Consider the following 22,153-nt stretch of genomic DNA (forward strand, 5'->3'; position numbering starts at 1 on the left):
CTCAGATACTATAAAATATCTGTTGAAAACTAGAACACCTCTAGTTATACTTCAGTTTATAGATCAACTACAACACAGGCAAACAACCTTATGTCAGACAACAACATCAAATAATTCTGTAGCCATTGACTACAAGATTTGACCACTTTTGACTACAAAACTAACCAGGGCCATCTGGGTGACAACAGATAAAAGAAAGCAGAGAAAATTTGTGTTATGTATATGTTATCTCTTATGCATACAATATTATTATGCGCCTATGGAAAGATGGAACCTCTGCATTTCTTTGGATTTAGGCTATATCATTTTCCTTGAATTAACTAGGTGATTTTTTTTTTTTTCTCATGTAGTAGGTGCTCCAAGGACATAAGGACTCAGTGTATTCTCTTGCATCTTATTGTCTCAATAGGATTCCGAGCTTGGCCACACTTGTGTATTTTTATTTTCAATAAATTGAAATTGGGATTCTCACTCTGAAAAGATACGAGGGAAAAATATAAACAATACTTGCAAATTGATAGATAAGATTGTTGTTTATCATATGGTAGTATTTAATGATAAAAGTATGTGCTACAAAAAAACACTGCTTTGCATGAACGAAAACAATGGCTACATAAGATTTTCCTAGATGATATCCTTTATCCCATTTGCACAGTCAGGTTTCTGTCAAGGTCTGCACCTGACACTTTCTCTCAGAGCTTAGCAGCACCAATGAGGATACTCTTCATACAGTTAATTAAAGTTTGCATTTGTTTTCTGGAATGCAAAGATGCGGGATATACACATGCACAATCCAAAGCTCCATTTCTGACTGTATCAAAAACTGCAAGAGAAGGTCCTACTCCATGAACAGAAGAGCATCCCATATAATCCTCTAAACCTATTGCCCTTTTCAATTCATCCATTTCGTCCACCATGGGACCTTCAAATACAACAATAAGTGAAGTGCGAAGTGAAGATGATGGAGTTAAATAAGGATGTTGAATTGCTTGGCACATAAGGAAGTTGACATCACTCATGTCTGTGAAATGTTTTCGATTCCTCATAGATGTATCAAGTGCATTTGAGCATTGTCTGGCCAGCTCCCAAAAGTCCCCTGTTTCATTGATATGATGGGTATTCATAATAGCAGAATGGTAGAAACCTTCGTGCCCACAAGAAACCAAAATAAGGGTTAAGGGAAGCAATACAAATATTCACACAACTGATCAGAAGAAAATTAATAAAAAAATAAAGGGTATACAAATTGAGATATACTAATACTGTTTGTAGCTGATAGAACCACACACAATTGCTTTCTTACTGAATACAAGTGTATCTGTACAACATATATACCATGAACAACATGACTGCTCACACTAGAAAAACCCAGTTCATAGAGTGCAAGAAATCATGCCATAAATAAATTAAACCTACAGAAACCGATAACTGTAAATAAATACAAAAACATACTGTGAAAACTAGACAAAACTTTGAAGCAGCAGTGGTAATTCAAAATAAAATAAAGCAATGTGCAAATATGGAATTGGCAAAACCTTACCAACACTATGATCAGATAGGCTGCTGCCAACGAGGCTTCTGCAGTCAACCAGAGTTATGACAGAGTAATGCTCCCAGCGATTGCCAAGCTCCTTGAGAACGGAAGTGGCTTTAAGCCCAGCTGCTGTTAAAGCTCCACACATTGTTGTTCTTTCTGTCTTGCAAACCTGTGATGGCAATCCATCAACATCAAAATTGATACTCATGAAATCATAGAACTTATAGTTCATTAATTTATAATGATATAACGTAGAGAACAAAACCTAGTGTGCATTTACTGGCATTAACAATGCACAAATGTAAGACCTCATGGAGGGACACCCATTAGCTGACCTCGTTGGTAAGTACAACAGAGAAAGTTACACTCAACACTCTATGGTTTGTTTTTTAATCGCATTTTCTATGCCTCAATTCAGAGAGTTATGGTGGATTCTCACCACTTTTTTGGTATGTTAGTTTGTTAGATGCCATGTATGGAGAAGTATTACTTAAATGCACTGTTATGCACTCTGGAAATTTTTAATTGACCCCATGGAAGCAACCAGTCAGGTACCTTAATTTATGTGGCACTTTACTTCAAGCAATTAAAATACATAGTCATATTTGGTCGGGTTTAGTGATGACAGATTACATGGACTAAATTCTATGCTGAAATGAAGTATTTCATGGTAAAACTAGGAGTTACTTGTTGAAAATCTGAAATGCCTAGCATCTGATCAGATAATTTTATTAATGTCCAATGAATGAGCATAAATGGATAAATGGGATTGAAGAATATAACCAGTACATGTACAATGTGGGAGTGCAAATGAAACTCCTAGAAAATGCCAAAGCTTATAAGACTTCGTAAATTTTATACATCAAACGTATGTACAGTGTACACAAGCTGACTAACATTTAAAAACAGTTTCCAGCAGGATTTCAGAAGTTGTCCCTTTAATAGTTCTTATGTTTCCTGGATGCTTGACGAAGCCTGCCATTAATGAATGGGAGATCCAAGGAGACTCCTGGTCATTCCCTGGGAGTTTTCATTTTGAAAACATCTCTTGCACATCACTAAGCCTCTAAGCTCTTGCCCACCAAAGCCCAGATTGGACACCATCTGGCCAATTACAGCTTTCTTTCTAGTGCTTCCAGTATACAGTGGTACCAAGAGACAGGCAGCAGCACTACATCAACTATCAGATCTGTGAGACACCAGGAGGCCCTCTGCGCTTGACCAACAGGATGTTACAAAACATCTCACATCAGATCTCCAGACAGCTCATGCTACACGAATAATTAGGATAGCTCCTCCAGAATTCAGCCTAGCAACAAGACATATCTCAAACCAGATCTTCATGTTCTTCCAGCTTCTTTGACCAGTCACATCATATCCAAGGACATATCATACTACACAAGTAATCAAGATGCCTCCTCCAGATCTTGGCCACAGGTTGCACCACCCCAGCAACAAGACATAATCTCAAACCAGCCTATATCCATCTTAAGTCCGGATCTACCGTGCGCCGAGAGGGATCAAATCTCTTTTCACTCTAAAAGAAATTTGCACCTCAGATTTGATCCCTCTTGGCGCTTGGTAGATCTGGAGTTAAGATGGATCTAATTAATAATTAAACTAGCCTAGATCCATCTTAACTCCAGATCTACCAAGTGCCAAGAGGGATCAAATCTGTGGTGCAAATTTCTTTTAGAGTGAAAAAAGATTTGATCCCTCTCGACGCATGGTAGATTATTTATTTTATTTTATTTCATTAATTTTATTAATTTTTTTAACGTAATTTAACGGAGTCAAAATGTTTTAATTAATAATTATAATTATTATTTTTTTATTTCTATTTTTTTATTTTATCTTTATTTTTATTTGTGTAATTTAACCAAATCAAAATGTTTATATAACATAACAGGACAGGACATCTCTTCCATACTGGGCTGGAGAGTGCGTCTCTACGCAGCTAGATCTTCCTGTTCTTCCAAATTCTCTAACCAGTCATTTATCCGAAGTCTCTCTTCCCTACGGCCTCAGATGTTAAGAGAGATAACATCAGGGGAAGTCAGTCGACCTCTAGGCGAGCCATCCCCTCTAGAAGCGTTGGTTTTTTTCATCTCTTTGCAGTACTTGCCCATACCTGCACTATTGCTTTGGTTCCCTGCTCCATCTCTTAGGCTTTAGCCTTGCTAGTTTTGATTATATCATGATTTTCTAAGACCAGATTTTGCGCTCCACTGTGTCTTACACTATTGTACCTAGCAGTCCTATTGACCAATTTATGGTCATTTGTTGGACATTATATCTTATCCACATTCATTAGGAAATAGTATTTCTGTTTTGCTTGACACACATAAGCCCTCCTTGAGGATTATGATAGCAACAGGAATAACTCCTAGAAAGTAATTATCCAAGCAAAAATGTTTTCAATTATACACAAAAAATACAGTCCAACTCTCATATGAACAGACAGAACTTTCACCTAGTTTTGGAACCAGCTGCTAGTAGGTAAAAAAGCCAGGACACCTTAATATTGCCACTTTAGACATCATTATGGCCACATCATCAAACCATGAGCTGGTTGCTCAAACAATGCACATCTATAGTAGGTTGGACCAGATAGTTTACAAGCAATTTCAATCTAAGATTCATAGATGTCAGTGAAAAAGGAAAGATCACTCTACTTGAAAAATATCCATAAATTGAGATTGTAACAACGCAACTAAATGGCCTTGCAGGTAAAGTGGCACAAGGCCAAGCAGCAGTGGCAAAGCTAAGAGGGGTGCCTTCCAATCCATAGAAAGTACTGGGAATTTAAAAAATAGGAGAAAATGAGAAAAAAGAGAGGTCACAGCAGACAACAATGAGATATCCAAATAAATGGATCACTTCATTAGTGAGCTTGACCCAAGCAACTGAGGGGTCAGTGATTCATCTTAAGCAAGCAAAGGTCTCTTGCAGAAGAATTTCATATCAGGCAAACAAATAATCATATAAAATTCTTAAATAAAAGTTTCAATTTTCCTTTATACTTCCCATTTTACCCTTTTACTTAATTTTTATATTATAATTAATAGTTCCAGGATGATTGGGAGAGGTTCCAACCTCATCAGACATCATATGAAGAAAATAGCATTTCACATTCCATACAGAAGTCACCAGACTGAACTGTTATCAGAATTCCAGCATTTCAAGACAGAATTCTGTGATGACCCATTCTTCATAACCTTTTGCTCTGAATGCAGTGATGCCAAGACTTGGAACAAAGGTAGACCTTGGTAACAAGACACACCACCTGCTTAGAACAAAGCCCAGTTAGGGATGAAACCCCCATCTAAGCATATTGCAGAACCAGCCTCTGCACCAGCCAATTTGATAACAGAATCAGAGAGTGTTTATTTGAACAGTGGCTGATTGTTGAACTTGATATTATTTGATGGATTGCAAACTATTTGAAATTTTGATTTCTATTTCAGTTTTGGGACAAATTTTATACCATCATATTTGATGACTAATTGATGGATATATTCTTATTTTATAGATTTTACAGATGGAAATCTCATTGTGATTTGTTCTGCACAAAATTTCCTGTATTTTGTGTTTGTTTTCTAGTTGCTGAGTTTCCCTGAGTATAGAACCGAGTTTTTCCAAGTCCCCGAGTTTACCTGTGTCCCAGGCTGGCCGAGTTTTAGCCGAGCCTGAGTATCACTACCTTGGTGTGTATCCCCACAGCCTCTGGCATGTATTCACCATCCAAGATTAGAATTCCCAGTACTTCAATAGTTGTTCAAGAGAGCTTATAAGATGCAAAATATTTAACATTGAAGATTAGCAATACCGATCAATAAACAATGTGGGTGTGCATGACGCATCCCAAGACATTGTAGAAACTGTCTGGTTCTCACAAGGCCAGAATTCACCAATACTTCTTGCCTTACAAAGAGATTTTTCTTGTTAAAACAAATGTCAACCACTTATAGTCCATATCCTGCCAAACATATGTTGTGCATCCAATATGTTGCAGGAGAAGTTTTAAAAACGATATAATTATCCCTGACTCAATGACCTTATAGTCCACCGCAAGATGGAAAAATTCACATTGTTAAAATATTTTATGTGAATTTTCAGGCCTTGTAATTCTGTATGTTTGGCCAGACACGAGCATACCCACTTTCCTAAAACATTAATAATCAAACAAGTTCACCACATCATGGAACACTTTGGAAACTTATCCAAATCCATTTGCATTCATAAGGGAGATATTTAGACACAGATCTCAGATCTTACATACACTGCCTCACTCGAGGACGATCTGGACAATCACATCATACTTTCAGGTTGATCCAATTTATCAGAGCGACAAACAACGAGCTGAGTCCCAAGGCACTTCAGATAGTAGAGCAGTGAGACCTCGGGACTCCCCTTAACCCCCTCCTCTGGGAGGCCAACCGGTACCCTCGAGACCCTTGCGAAGGTGCCAAATAGCACATTAGTTCACTCACTTCCAGCACATCAAAGAGTTTAGTACCAGACGGTTCCAGACAGGTTCCTCCCCAGCCCCAGCGGAGCAGCCAGAGACTTATACAGAGCTACTTTCCTTTGGCCTTGGATGTTGGGAGTATCCCTCGCTCCTACACTCCCCCAGAATCATGAAGCCAGACTCCTCGTTGGATACAGAGGACTCCAATAGCGAGCCAGCACCACTGTCTACCCACCTCACCGTCAGCTATCAGACTCGGACATTCTTGACATCATTAACCGCCAGGTGCCCTGGACTTATTCACTTAGCCTTCTACATGATCTGTTATATACATGTTTATGAGGCTGTCTTATTATTAATTTATTATTGTATCCTTTACTTTATTTTATCCTAGTTTTAGCTTTGGCATTTTCTAGGAGTTGCATTTGCACTCCCACATTGTACATGTACTGGTTATATTCTTCAATCCCATTTATCCATTTATGCTCATTCATTGGACATTAATAAAATTATCTGATCAGATGCTAGGCATTTCAGATTTTCAACAAGTAACTCCTAGTTTTACCATGAAATACTTCATTTCAGCATAGAATTTAGTCCATGTAATCTGTCATCACTAAACCCGACCAAATATGACTATGTATTTTAATTGCTTGAAGTAAAGTGCCACATAAATTAAGGTACCTGACTGGTTGCTTCCATGGGGCCAATTAAAAATTTCCAGAGTGCATAATAGTGCATTTAAGTAATACTTCTCCATACATGGCATCTAACAAACTAACATACCAAAAAAGTGGTGAGAATCCACCATAACTCTCTGAATTGAGGCATAGAAAATGTGATTAAAAAACAAACCATAGAGTGTTGAGTGTAACTTTCTCTGTTGTACTTACCAACGAGGTCAGCTAACCAGGAGGTCAGCTAATCAGTCACCCAGTTCTACCTTAAAGAGGAGGGACTTAGATAATGCACAGTTTTTGTGCCACAACTCATCAGAGGAGAGAACACTGCTCGACTCATGCTACTGTTCCTTAAATTCTGTTTTATGTTTCAGACAGGGAGTTCCATCCCTTCGTCTACAAGGAAATAACATAAAGTGGCGATGGATCGATATAGAAGTTAAAATTATTTGGATCTAAAGGAGTGGTGGTTTTATCCACTACTCCAGCTAGTGCCTAAAAAATATAAAATTTGGGTTTGGTGGTTGTGAATTCCATTGTCACTGAAGGTAGGTATAGCCTAATTTTGGTGTCCACCAGAAACCTATCAATTACTTTAGCTATACCCTCTTTACCCTTCCTTTCATTACACCAATCTTACAAATAGCATGCACTTTCAGAACCTAGTCAAAGAGCCCCCAACTCCAATGGTTTTTCAGACTGGTTATGATTTGAAACCCTGCTTTGTCTGAAACCCCAAGTGTAGAAGATAGTTTTGATTTTTAAATGCTAATAGTATTGACAGTGGATGTCAACAATATCACTAACTGCCAGAACAATCTGCCCATGCATATGCTCTTCCTTGATTATGATATTGAAGATAGGCAAAGGAAATTATACCAATGAGATAGATCAATGCTTCAGAGAATGAAGATCGGTGGATACTCCTGGACTTATTATGGAGATTGAAGACACAACAAAAGTCTGACATTCCTTAGAAGTGAAGTCAGATGATCTTTGGTATCATAGAGATTTGTTCCTTTCACTTCTTGATAGTCACCTTACTAGCTAGTGCCAGTGAGAAGTATCAGTGAGTTCTAAGGGAGCAACATATCTTTTCTTACTATGCCAACTATATGCCCTAGACTTGAATCTAAACAGCGAATTGTCAACAATGGTGTCTTGTAACTTAAAAAAAAAACTCAACAGTGCCTTGTGGATCTTAAATTCAACAAGTTTATTTATGCTGGTCTCTGTAAGATTACAGTCTTCATTAGGGGTTCTTTCCATGGTCATATAAGATGATGCCATTTGATGCTATTGGTTAGATTACATATAAACATCGAATTCTCAACAATGGTGTCTTGTCACTTAAAAAATACTCAATAGTGCCTTATGTATCTTAAACTCAACATGTTTATTTATGCTGGTCTCTGTAAGATTACAGTCTTCATTAGGAGTTATTTCCATGGTCATATAAGATGATGCCATTTTGACGCTATTGGTTAGATTACATATATATGGAGTATCGATTCCATATTAACTATGCATCAATGCCAAAATATGTCACAGAGAAGCAATGCAGATTGATGCCATTCAGTCAAACTGACTTTGTTGTAGAGGAACGTGTCAGTCGACCTGTGTGTTAATGTTATACATAATGCAGAGGAACAAAGTCTTATACATCGTGAGCCATATGAACTGTGTAGAGCCAAGAGCCATCGGTAATAGATTTGGTAGTAACAACATACCAAGCAGCTCTGTTATTGCTGTTCAATGAAGCTACGAAGCTGAGCTGTGTAGAAATTAAATCTCAACTAAATTTGGAAGATGAAGATCTTATTATGAGGCCGAATTGACTGGGTTTGGCTGAGCTCATTTGGAGGAGATTTTTGTTGGTTTGACTAGCATTAACTTTCTGGTTACAACATCTTGTTAACTGTTGTTTGGCTGGACTGTTTTGACAGTGATTGGGCAAGTAATTTTGTATGATGTACTCTCTCTCTCTCTCTCTCTCTGTGCTGAACTTTTGAAGAATAATAAGAAGATTTGATCAAAGGGTTTTCCCCACATTGGGGTTTTTCTCTAGCATCCGCCAAATATTGTGCCCTCTTGTCTTGACTTGTCTTATTCTTATTGTTTATGTTCTATCTGTAAATACTCTCAATATTTATGTGATTTCTAATCTGGAAATTTATATTGGGCTAATAAGGAAAATTGACGTAAATTTCTCTAAAGTATAAGAACATACCATTGTTATCTAAAATTAACAATCATTCTATAATTAGCATGATTAAAATGTAGAAAAATGTTATGGAGTGTCCAAGTAGTGTAGAACAGAGAAGCAAGAAAAAATACCACAAGACAACCATAGGGTTGATAGAACCATGTTTAGGCACATTAGATATTGCTTGGTGACAGAGTCTTACACCTTTGAAAGGAATATTTGTTTCCCTACATTTCTATTGAACAAATACAAACCTGAATATGTTCTAAGGACTATCATGGAGGGAGTCGAGATGACCCACAGGACCCATAGCTGAATACACAAGGGGATTTCAATGCTTACACCTTTGAAAGGAATATTTGTTTCCCTACATTTCTATTGAACAAATACAAACCTGAATATGTTCTAAGGACTATCATGGAGGGAGTCGAGATGACCCACAGGACCCATAGCTGAATACACAAGGGGATTTCAATGCTGGAAATCTAGTTTATAGCATAGTAGCAAGATTTGGTCATATTGCTCTTTATTATATGGAAATTCGGCAACAGTACAAAATTCAGTATGTTTTCACTGCAATGCAGATACAGAACAGTTCACTTACCTTATAATGTCTTTGATACCCATCAACATATAAGCCCCAAAAAAACAGAGCAAAAACCTCAAAAAAATAAAAACAACAGTAAGAAAACACTTAAAAATAAACTACATTGCAAAATTTTCAAAGAATAAATTGCTTTTTCTGGTTTTAGTGTGTTCTGAGGATGAAATTCTTCTAAAATATGGAACAAAACGCTTATTTTCATACTGAGAAATATATATTTCCATATTGGAACCATGCTGCATTTCTTTATTAGGTATTTTCCATACTGAGTTGTATTTGAATACATATTCGGATTCAAATTTTGCTACTATGGTTTATAGCCATTCCTAGTTACACGTATGTTGAAATCAGGGAGGTCAAGGTAATCAGATAAATTGTCACAACAATTATGAACAAGAGGCAACCTTCCTTGAAATTCTTGAACCTCCAGTAATCAGAAAAATTGTCACAACAATTATGAACAAGAGGCAACCTTCCTTAAAATTCTTGAACCCCCTACCCTTGCCTGGATTTGCTCACGGCGCCAATCAGTCCTCATGTACATGTACATCAAAATATTTATTATATAATTAACTATAAATTTGTTAACATTAAAAGGACAAATAGATCCTCTGTTCATGTAGAGATGCTCACTGACGACCATGTTGACAATGGCGATGAGAGGGAGAAACTGCCGTGATATCCAATCTTCAATATGCATATTTTAGATAATAAAGACTGACCTACTAAGTTAACCAAGTAGCCGTTATACAAAGTACACATAAATGAAGCTCAAAGCTAAGAGATTTTTTTTCTCACTTTCTTTGCTTCCCACACAAACTATTACTCGATTTCGATTTTTCTTATTAGATTCCAAAATTTAATGAAATTATCTGGCTGGGAGCATTGTTGCAGTGCATGGCTTTTATCCACTATCTCCACTACAAATTTTGAAATGACAACAAAAAATCCATTAAGACCAGAATCTCCCCACAACAGTGAAAGCAGAGTTCATTATTCAAGAACAAAGTAAAGCAAACCAAATACTCTAAGAGCAGGACATGCATGAGTCCTCAAGACCCAGATCCACTAGATTGATTGCATCATTTTTTCAGCTGGATGAAGCATCGATGACCCGGTAGATGCACCAGTCATGAGCAAAAATAACAGATGATCAGTGATTCAGAAGCACCCTTACCAAGCACAGTTGAGATCATCCAGATAATCCACAAGGCCATCTAGGTATGCTATCTTACAAAAGCTATAATTTTCAGCTTATATCTTGTAGACACTAGACAGACACCCATCACCAGGGTTCTCCCTTCCACACGTAACCCGTCAAACTTTGCAGTCCGATGAGCTTCAATAAAGTTTGCCAAGATAGAATCCAGCCTGGTTTATGGCCCTGCATACCTCTCCTTTGATGCTTAGATAAATTAGGACTTATTTATTTTCTAGGCTTCTGCTATTAGTCTCCTCTTCATTGTATCAGGTTTATCTGTTATTATAACTCTTGAAAATCTGATAAGGAAATCCAAGAGATGCTTCTCCATATTTGTGAATGGCATTCTTCGTAAAACTGTTGACATAGACTAGTGCACCTAAATCTGGGGGATTTAAACTGGTTACCTACTAACACGTAACTAGAACCAGCCAGATGCTCGTCTTCATTGTATCAGGTTTATCTGTTATTATAACCCTTGAAAATCTGATAAGGAAATCCAAGAGATGCTTCTCCATATTTGTGAATGGCATTCTTCGTAAAACTGTTGACATAGACTAGTGCACCTAAATCTGGGGGATTTAAACTGGTTACCTACTAACACGTAACCAGAACCAGCCAGATGCTCAACAACATTGGCTACAAACAATTGAGATAATCACCCCTTTGTTATTTTATCATTCGTCATTCTGTTAAATCTGAAATCTTATTTGTAGTCTCTCCTTTTCAGCGAATACCTTTAAGCACTCCAGCATCAATATATAGTTTTAGTCCCATTAACCTAATGTCCTTTCATCATTTGTGGACATTTATATAATTTATTTCTTTATTCCGAAATTCTTCTTAAAATTATTATTTCCATTTCTTTATGAACCTTCTGTTGTCAAGCAATTGGTGTTATTTTGAGCAAAATAATTTGTAAACGAAGTTTCTTGGTTAGTGAAAAGCCCGCCAAAAGTACCTCTACGCCAAGTAGATCCCTGGAAAGTGTCTATCTCTCAATGTTAGTGACAACTCAACGCATTCACCCATTCGGGAGCTTTCGTAGGCAGTCAGCGTCGTATGTAGAGCATCTAGCTTGGCGGGCCTCACAGTTTGTGAGGAAGAGTAAGCAGATCGCAGAGTATTTGCTTATTTCACTCCTTTCGGAAAACCTATAAATTTTTTAAAGTAACTGCTACTTACGAATCATAAGTTTTTTAAAATAAATTCTACTTAGTTTCAGAATTTTAGATTTTTAAGGGGTTTTACCGACCCAGAAATAGAGATTCAATAAATGGAAGAGAAGCTTACTGATGGTGACATCGCCGTCGAGGCTCTGGAGCATCTTGTCCATTCCCTTGGGGCCGAGTGAGGTGCGGAGGATTCTCGCAACGGACCTGGCGGCCGCAATGTTGGCCTTCTGAGCATCTAAGCCTCTGATTCGGGTCTTCTGCTCCTGCTCCTTTATTATGATAAATGGCCTCCCGTACTCATCAAATGCCAGCGCCATCCCTGCAAACAATAACAGATTGCAGCACAGAGATTAAAACCTAAACATACAAGAGTGGCTGCTAAAAACACACTGGATTTTGAACCAGAAACCTGAAATGCGTGTACTCCTCTCTGTGTGGAAGACTGAATGTGCGGGTGGAAATCCATTGAAGTTAAAAATGGAACATGCCTTGGCGCCGTCAATGGACTGAAGAACCGATCGTGGGGTTCGAGTGTCTGCTACTGGTGAACCCTAATTTGCAAATCTCTGCAATCTCGTTTTCACTCCCGCCCTGCGAAAAGCAAACAGATCCTCCTTCTTGTTCTAGAACGTAAACGAAGTTTGGGTTGGGAGGGGTTTTGTAAAGAAAAGTAAAGCTTTACCTTTTTCAAAAATGCTAATTTCATAGTGAAAAACAGTAAATACTTTTTTTTATTTTCACATCACTAGTTAAGTAGCTATATAATGTTTTTGGTTCTTGGTTAGGTTGGAAAATATTTATAATAATATAATTTTATGGTTGTTGTTTAAGTTTATTAGGTGTTATTAAAACAATAAATACATTTTTTTTATTTTCACATCACTAAAGAAGTAATTATATAATGTTTTTGGTTATTGGTTAGGTTATAAAATATTTATAATAATAATATAATTTTATGGTTGTTGTTTAAGTTTATTAGGTGTAATTTTTTTTAATTTCAATTTAATAATTTTTAAATGGAAAAATATGATTTTAATTTGGTTGTATTGAAAATATTTATATGTTTTTACATATAAGGTGGGTGCAAACAAAGGAGAATATATAGTAAGTCTATTTAATAGTTAATAACAAGTGTTAATTTCTTAAAATTATATGATAAATTTGAAAGGAGTAGGGTATGTATCTTTTTTCGGGTGAAATATATTAAAATTATTGTGTGAATGGGGTTGTAAGACCCTATATTTTCATCCTGGGAAAATATAGTCCTCTCTTAGCCACTTGCATAGTTTAGATTGTCATAAGCAAAGTAGGTACATTGTCTTAAGATGTAAACATTTCATTTTAAGCAGTGCCATAATGTGGTTTCAGCGAAGCATTAAAAGATGGAATGAGCATGCACATTTGGGATGCTAGTGTTATATTCAGCGTGAGGCATGATTGCACATCTAAGAAGACTCTAACAAGGGTTGCAGAGGAGAGGTTGGGGGATTGTAGTCTCACTTAGAAGTGTATACAAGCAAGTTAAGCCCTATGAGAATTTGTGAAACAAAATTAAGGGATTTGACAAGTTGCACGAAGGCAACTTAGTAGTGGTACTAAGTGAGCAATCCTTGATTCAACTTGATACTCTCTCCTTGGCACTACCACTTTGTAAGATGGAGAAGAAATGTGAAATAGATGTGCAACCCACTAAAGAAGTTGGAGGTTGTTGTAATGTATATCGGTGGTTATGTCATGATGTGAAAGGAAGTGTTGGAACTTGGAAGGTGACCATTAGAGTAGAATTACCATGGAGTGCAAGGAGGTGCAAGGATCTGATAAGAAGGGAACTACATAAATCTAACAAGTAGGCCATATTGGGTTAGGATATTACTATTTTGGGACATCCAAAGTTGAAGGTGCATTTTATGGAGGTGCAGTCGAAGTGCTTGGGTGCGTGCCACAGCGTAAGGGTATCTAGGACTTTTAGTGTGTGTTAGTGGTGTTAGTGCATTGTGTTTGATCAACTCTAGCTAGAATGTGTTCCATGAAGGAAAAAATCCCACAAATTTGGGATGACTTAACCATTTGGCATTTAAGGTGTGTTATGTCCTAGTTTTGAGGAGACAATTAGAACCATCTTAGAGTGTGATGGGTTGTGCCATGGACTTAGGTCCACTTATATGGGTTGAGGAGTAAAGGTACCGTGTGAGTTGAGGAAAATGATTACAATTCTTACCTATATAAAGTGTTTATGATATAAGATTAATAAGTTTTTGTTGGAGAATGGAAGAGGAGGATAAGAAAAGAGAGGCATTAAGGTTTGTTGTAAATCAATCAAAAGGAACGAACTTGTTAATCTTATTAGCAAGATTGTTCAAGTTGTCTCTTCAATAGGAGTGAATTTTGGCTAGGACTAGGGAGTTAAGCATTGATTGGGTACTCTAGAAATCCAAGACCTAACATATCCAAGCTAGTCCATTAAATAGATTCATCTTGGGCAAGGGTTGTTAAGGCTAAGGTGCAAATATCCCCTCTGCTCAAACTATTTAACATGCAAAGTTGGATCTGATTCTTCAACTTGTCCTGACGATGAACCACACTGGTTGGTTCGAAACACCTAAACAAATGATATATCTTGTGATTTACACTGGAAAAATTTCTCGTAAACTACACATTAAGAAAGTTTGTGCACTCCTATATGGATAAACATGCTTATTATCTTTCATGAGTTTCATCAAATATTTAACATATTATTCATCAACTTTATTTAGATATTCATCATCTCCAATTAACAAATATACATTAAGTAAGTTCATGCACTCTTATATCGATAACATGCTTATTATTTTTCATGAGTTTCATTAAAGATTTAACATATTATTCATCAACTTTGGATTTGGCGAGGATGAATTCTAGTATATTACCAAGTGTGTTTTTTTCAATTGTAGTTCTTACTTTCATGATTAATTTGGTTGTAATTTTTACTTCCACGATTAATTTAGTCTAAGTTCTCTAGGTAGTCATTAATGATCTATTCAGTGCTATGTGGGGGTTTTACTTTTCAACAAATATGAAGTATCTATGTTACATTGGGACCTAGTGACCTTGTTGAAAAACCCTAGCAAACATCTTTGAAACCATTTAATAGCACTAGTTGAACTTGAGATATCTCAAAAACTAAAAGGAACAAATAAGGGTTGATTTGCCAATCCACTCATAACCTAATCCACTTTGGTGTACTTATATTCTCAAAGTGAATCAAATACCAAGAATGATCTATGTTTGCTAAAGCCTATAATCACATTGTTTCCCTAATAGCAACTAAAAACTTCTATACCCAATTGTTGAACTTTTGCAACCAATTATAAACCTTCAACAAGAAGTAGTTTTCTAACGAGAATTATTGCCATATCTTCCTTGGTTTTACGAGGAAAAAGAAATAAAATTTCATTTGTTATCAAAGGTAAACCAAATTCATTATTTGCATACTTCCAAACCTAGGGTTTCGTATCCAAAGTAGATCCTAACCACATCAATGAAACAAACTTTGTTTTTATGTATCATCCAAACATTATGTACAATTACAGACTCACCTCTAATCCATTGTTTATAAAAATGTTGAATATTTTCATACATGATATACTGAACAGTTGGACAATGAAAATAGTTGTCATCGCTATTCTTCCATTTATATGCTTTTTGCAACTTATTTGAAAGAGCAATTTTGTCCCAACAATTAGACTTGTAGCATAAAGAACATGGTTAATACATATGATTAGACCAAAAACTAGTTACTACCAAAATTCAACCAAAAAAAATATTACTGCATAAAAATAGAATTAAAAACAAAAAATATAAAAACAAAAATTTCCCAAATTAAAAATAAATAAATGATAAACTTTTTTTTACCAAAATTTAGTGATTTTTTTGGTGCTAATACTAACATCACCATTACAACAAGATATTTTTCTAGTGCTAATACTGCCATTACAACAAGATATAAGAGGGATATAATGCAAAAAGTTTAATAATAATATGTATGTAGAAGATGGTCTTCAGACTGGTGAATTCATGATAATCAATGGGACTACAGTCAAAATAATTGGATGTTATTTACTTTTTTACATAGATTGTCAAAAGAATTGCATAAATCGGTTTTTTTTAACCAAAATTTAACAAAAACTTTGCTAGTGCTAACATTAGAACCACCATTACAACAAGATATCTTTCTAGTGTTGACAACACCATTATAGTAAGATACCTCAAGAGAGATAGAAAATCTAAAAAGTATGATAGTAATACGTATCCAGAAGATGGTATTGAAACTAGTAATTGTTCACGAATCCATAAGATTGTAAGGTCATTCTCATTATCATAATCATTGTCATCATCATCACATCCTTGTCATTGTTATTGCCATCATTACATTATCATCATAATCACCATTCATGCCATCATCATCATCATTATGGACATTGTTTGCAATTGTTCATAATTGTAGATGTTGTAAGAAATATCATCAACCCAAAAAATGTGATCAGTGCTAGAAAAGGGTTGTTTAGGACACATTGATATACGTAAGAGAAATAACAACTCTATTTTTGAGAGATGATCGATGATGATCATCATCACCACCATTATCATCGTCATTGTCATTTTTATCATCCCCATCATCATCATTAATGTAATTTCTATCGACATTGTTGTAATCATCATCATCATTCATGCCATTATAGTTTTTGATGATGACCTAGATGAAAATGATGATGATGACACCAAAGATAATGCTTATGATTATGACAATGACAACATCTAAAATTGGGAAGATTCGCCAACGTCATTAGCATCGTCATCATCATAATCATTGCCATCATCATCATTGTCATTGTAACCACTATTGTCTTTATCATCATAATCACAATTCATGTCATCGCCATCATCTTCATTTTCATCATTGTCAATATTATTGACATTGTCATCAATTGTTCATAATTGTCAATGCCATAAGGAATATCATCAATGCAGAAAATATGATGAGTGTTGGAAAAGGGATGCAAAAGTGAACATAGAAATGGGGGCAACAATAGAAGTAAAATTGGATGAAAAGTGGATACAACATAAGTAGATGCACAACAACATGAAAAACCTGATACAAAAGTGGATGCAAAAGTAGATGCAGTTGTCAATGCAAACTTGGATGCAAACATGAAGGCAAAAGTGGAAGCAAACATGGGTCCAATGGTAGGTGTAAAACTTGGCGCAAATTGTGGTGAAACAAATGTGGATGCAACAACGGACACAAAAGCAGATGCAAAAATGGATGAAACAAAAGTGGATGCAATAGGGGATGCAAACGTGGAAGCAAATGTGGTTGCAATGGTAGGTGCAAGATATGGTGCAACAAAAGTGGATGTAACAATAGACAAAAAATATGAAAAATAAGATGCAAAAATGGATGTAAAAGTGGAAGCAAACATTGATGCAACAGGCAAAACAAAATTGGATGCAAAAAATGGATACAATGTAAGTAGATGCAAAAGTAGATACAAAACGAGATGCAAAACCCAATGCATAAACCTGACACAAAAGTGGATGCAAAAATAGATGCAATATTTGATGCAAAAGAGGATGTGAACATGGATGCAAAATTGGAAGCAAACGTGGATACAACAGTGAGTGCAAAACATGGTGCAAATTGTGGCACAACAAAAGTGGATGTAATGATAGATGCAAAAAAAGAATCAAAGTATGATGCAAATGAAGATGTAAAAAGGGATGCAAAAAGTGAAATTTAAAATGGGTGCAACAGTGGATGCAAAATTGTGTGCAAAAGTGGATGCAATAGAAGTCGATGCAAAAGTAGATGCAAAATGAGACACAAAACCCGATGCAAATCCTGGTCCAAAATTGGATACAAAAAGGGATGCAAAAATAGATGTAGTAGTTGATGAAAACCTAGACGCAAATGAGGATGCAAACATGGATGCAAAATTATAATCAAAAGTGGGTGCAAAAGGAGGTGCCAAACTAGGCACTAATTGTGGCACAAAAATATTAGATGCAATAGTGGGTACAATAATAGATGCAAAAGAGGATGTAAATATGGATGCCAAACAAGATGGAAAAGTGGATGCAACAAAAGTAGATGCAAAATTATATGCAAAACTAGACACAAAACTCGATGTAAAACTTGGCACAAAAGGGATGCACAAATGGATGAAAAAATGGATGAAAAAAATGATTTTAAAAAGGATGCAAAAAAGGATGCAAAAGTCGATGCAAAAGTTGATGCAAGTGTAGGTGCAAAAAGTGGATGCAAATGAGGATGCAAAAGTATGTCAAACAAAATTAGGTGCCAAACTTGATGCAAAACCTGGAACAAAACCTGGTGTAAAGGATGACACAAAACTTGGTATAAAATTTGGTGCAAAACGTGGTGCAAAACCTATTGCAATACCTGGTGCTAAACTTGGTGTAAGATTTGGTGCAAAACTTGATGCAAATTTTGTGTCAAGTTTTGCACCATATTTGATAAATGGATGCAAATAGCACCAAAAATGGGCTCTAGATGCAAAGAAAGAAGTAAAAAGGGATGCTAATCGCTGGTTTTGTTGTAGTGTCATTACCCACTCCCAAGGATAGATGATTTGCTAGACCAGCTGAAATATGCTCGATATTTCACTAAGCTAGACTTGCGTAGTGGATATCATCAAGTAAGAATTGAAGAAAGTGACATTTGGAAGACAGCCTTTAAAACCAAACAAGGACTCTTTGAGTGGCTTGTGATGTCGTTTGGTTTTTGCAATGCACCTGCAACTTTCATGTGGGTAATGGATGATGTCTTGCGTCCTTTTCTTGATGATTTCATTATTGTCTACTTAGATGACATCTTAATTTTCAGCAAGTCTAGAGAAGATCATGTCATGCATGTTAGAAAAGTACTTGATGTTTTGAAGAAGAATCAGTTATTTCTTAAAATGTCAAAGTGTGAATTTGGAAAGACTTCTTTGGTTTATTTGGGACACATAGTAGGAGGAGGTTATTTGAGAATTGATCCTGCTAAGATTGAGGCTATTGTGAAGTGGCCTACTCCCAAATCCATAACAGAGGTAAGAAGTTTTTTGGGTGCAGCTCAATATTGGAGGAAGTTTATCTCTAACTTCTCTTCTATAGCAGCTCCTATGCATGCGGTGACAAGTGTGAAGCATGCTTTCCAATGGGGAGGCAAGCAGCAAAAATATTTTGAATCTTTGAAAGAGAAGATTAGTTTAGCTCCAGTCCTTGCATTACCGGATTTGAGACAACCATTTGAGATACAAACTGATGCTAGTGATTATGCTATGGGTGCAGTTCTTCTACAGTATGGTAAGCCTATTGGTTTTCATTCTGAAACTTTTAATGGTGCTGTTGTAAATTATCCTACATATGATAAGGAGTTGTATGCATTGGTACAAAGCGTCAAAAAGTGGAAACACTACTTGATGGGCAAAGAAACTATTATACATACCGACCATCAGCCCTTACAGTACTTGCAATCACAAAGCAAGTTAGAATAGTCACGACACTTCAGATGGATGGGCTTCTTGCAACAGTTCCATTTGGTAATAAGGTATAAGAAAGGTACATTGAATAAGGTTACTGATATGCTTTCAAGGCCTATTATTGGTGTTGTTATTTCACTTAAGAATGATTCCATTGTACATGATAGTTACATAGAAAAATATGCATCTGATGATGACTTTAAAGATGTGTATGCTAACTTGAGTAAAGGGAATCATGTAGAGGAAAATGACTATCACATGCATAACAATTTGTTGTTTCATTTGGGCAAGTTGTGTATACCACAGGGGGAGAGGATAAATGTCATAAGAGAAGCTCATTCTTCTCTTATTGCTGGCCATTTTGGTGTGAGAAAAACAGTTGCACATCTACAGAGGTATTGCTATTGGCCTCACATGGTAGATTCTGTTTCAAGGTTCATAAGAGGTTGTTCATTATGTGCTACAAGCAAGCCTAGCAACAGGAAGCTTGGTTTGTATACTCCTTTGCCGGTACCTTCTAGACCATGGGAGAGCATCTCTATGGATTTTGTAAGAGGTTTGCCAAAATCTCGAAAGCAGCATGATTATTTATATGTAGTAGTTGATCGTTTCAGCAAAATGTGTATACTTATGCCTTGTAAGAAAACTATAACTGCTGAACAAACTGCTGAATTATTTTTTCATCATGTATGGATTCACTTTGGTTTGCCTACTTCCATTATTAGTGATAGGGATTCAAGATTTGTGGGGAATTTTTGGTCCAACCTATGGGAGATGATGGACACAAAGTTGAAGAAAAGTATTGATTTCCATCCGCAAACAGATGGACAAACCGAAGTTATGAACAGAACCATTGTGCACCTCTTGAGAGGTTATTGCAGCAAGCATCCCAAGCTTTGGGATGAACATTTGCACTACATACAGCATGCTTACAATCGTGCCAAGCACTCTTCCACAAACACCTCACCGTTTGAAGCTTGTTTTGGTTATTTGCCAAAATCACCTCTTGATTTCATTCTTGAGAAAGATGTTGCCATTGAGGGACATAGTGACATTGACAAAGCTCGTTCATTCATTGAAAGAATTCAGAAAATACATCAGCAAATTCAAGAACAGCTTGAGAAGAGTCAAGGCAAGTACAAGGAAAGACACGACAAGCATAGAGTCGATCACAAGTTTCAAGAAGGAGATGCGATATGGCTGTACATTAGTAAGGAAAGGATGCAAGGAGAAGGTAAAAAGCTGAAGCCTATTCGTTATGGTCCATTCAAAATCCTCAAGAAGGTTGGAAATAATGCTTTTCAATTAGATTTGCCTTCCTACATGCAAACATATTCTGTTGTCAATGTGGAGAACTTACGTTTGTATGAACTTCCTTTGATTGCTGATCATGAAAATGTTGTTCAGCTGCCATCTATAGAAGATTTCTCACCAGAATTCCTAGATGAGCTGAAAGAAGATGCAATCCTTGACAAAAGGACACGCACTTCAAGGAGAGGCAGTGTAGATTATGTTCGGGTTGGTTTCAAAGGCAACAAACGGAACAAGGCAAAGTGGATGGAGGTGGACAGAGTGAGGGAGCTGTACCCTCACCTCTTTAACAGGTAGTTGAAGGCTTTTGGGGTCCAAAAGCTTCCCAATGGGGAGGCGTGATCAGGTGCTCATGTCCTAAGTGTCGTAAAATGGTCAAAATTTAAAGTGCTTAGAACTGGTTTGAAGTTGAATGACTAGAAATTTCTCTTCTTCCCAATTCCGGCGCCGCAAACGGTTCGAAAAACGGTCGCCGTATGAGGAAGTTATGGCAAAAAGAAGAATTTGTCCATAACATTAGAAATTTTAATTTTTCAAAAAAAAAATAAAAAAAGGAATATTCTGCGTGCACGAAATCCGAGGCAAACCCCAAACATTGAATGTAACTGTAGTTAAGTTGGCGGAATTTTGGCAGAGCGCCAAATTTGGCGGACCAGCCATAATTGGCGGAGCTATCTGGAGTTAACTAAAGTTAGCTGGAGTTTTTCTAGGGCAAACTGGAGAAACTTTAAATGGCCATAACTTTGGCTAGGAATGTTGGTTTTGGACGAATTTTTTTTTTTTTTTTGGTATTTTCGACTTTCGGAAGCCATTGGTGCAGGTCTTATAGCCATATGAGGTCATTTGTAGAGGTTTTGGAGCCATGAAAGTTCTAGGAGCCACCAGGGCCCAGTTTTGTGAAGACTGTATAGGGTTGCAGGTATCCATTGGAGCTGATCCAATAGTCAATCCTGAAGGATTCAAGTGTTCTAAATTCATTTTTACCATCTATTTCTCCTGTAGATGCTTCTATTCAGCTGTATTTTCAATTTGAGCATTTAATAAAAACAAGGACAAGCCCGGTTGGGAGCTTTGGACCCAGCAGACGTAGCCCTGGAGGGGGTGAACTGCTTTATCAACTTCTTTTGCATTTGTGGTTGATTTATTTTGCAGATCAAATTCGTTTTAATGTGTTAAACAGTAAAACGAAATAACTCTGCTATGCTTAAATGGGTCATGAACAGCTGAAAATTTCATGTGTTTTCTTTCTGCAAGACATGGAAATCTTTTAAACATGTTTAATTCTGAATTGAATACCTTGCAAACAAATTTCAAGTAGTTTCAAATTCAGATCAATACAGCTCAGATTTGATCTCCAAATCTATTCCACTACTTGCCTGCCTCTCCAGCTCAATACCTACTCAAGAACTGATGAGAATGGCTTACCAAACTCGTATTTGACCTGC

General features: G+C 36.5%; 1 protein-coding gene across 2 annotated transcripts; it reads right to left on the bottom strand.

The window, feature by feature from the left end:
* Nucleotides 1-686: 686 nt before the first annotated feature.
* LOC149169594 (uncharacterized) lies at nt 687-12,504 on the bottom strand. 2 transcript variants are annotated; one of them, XM_089428741.1, is made up of 4 exons: nt 12,284-12,504; nt 11,955-12,193; nt 1,541-1,706; nt 687-1,144 (listed from the first exon to the last, which is right to left on the bottom strand). In XM_089428741.1, exons 2-4 carry the CDS (start codon nt 12,189-12,191, stop codon nt 693-695), a joined length of 855 nt encoding a protein of 284 aa, XP_089284867.1. In that variant the 5' UTR covers nt 12,192-12,193; nt 12,284-12,504; the 3' UTR covers nt 687-692. The 2 variants fall into 2 exon arrangements, with proteins under 2 accessions (XP_089284867.1, XP_089284868.1); XM_089428742.1 differs by lacking the exon at nt 12,284-12,504 and having other exon boundaries at nt 11,993-12,131.
* Nucleotides 12,505-22,153: the final 9,649 nt, after the last annotated feature.

Source organism: Pinus tabuliformis, chromosome 4_2 (genome assembly GCF_031772625.1).
Source record: "Pinus tabuliformis cultivar Carrire ecotype Pingquan chromosome 4_2, CPIR1, whole genome shotgun sequence".
Taxonomy (NCBI): domain Eukaryota; kingdom Viridiplantae; phylum Streptophyta; class Pinopsida; order Pinales; family Pinaceae; genus Pinus; species Pinus tabuliformis.

Excerpts from the sequence above, each read along its gene's own strand:
- LOC149169594 (XM_089428741.1), bottom strand. The coding sequence starts at position 12,191 with ATGGCGCTGGCATTTGATGAGTACGGGAGGCCATTTATCATAATAAAG. Across the intron at positions 1,707-11,954 it reads TATTGAATCTCTATTTCTGG|GTTTGCAAGACAGAAAGAAC; the intron begins GTCGGTAAAACC and ends TTGCCATCACAG. Across the intron at positions 1,145-1,540 it reads CCTATCTGATCATAGTGTTG|GTTTCTACCATTCTGCTATT; the intron begins GTAAGGTTTTGC and ends GTGGGCACGAAG.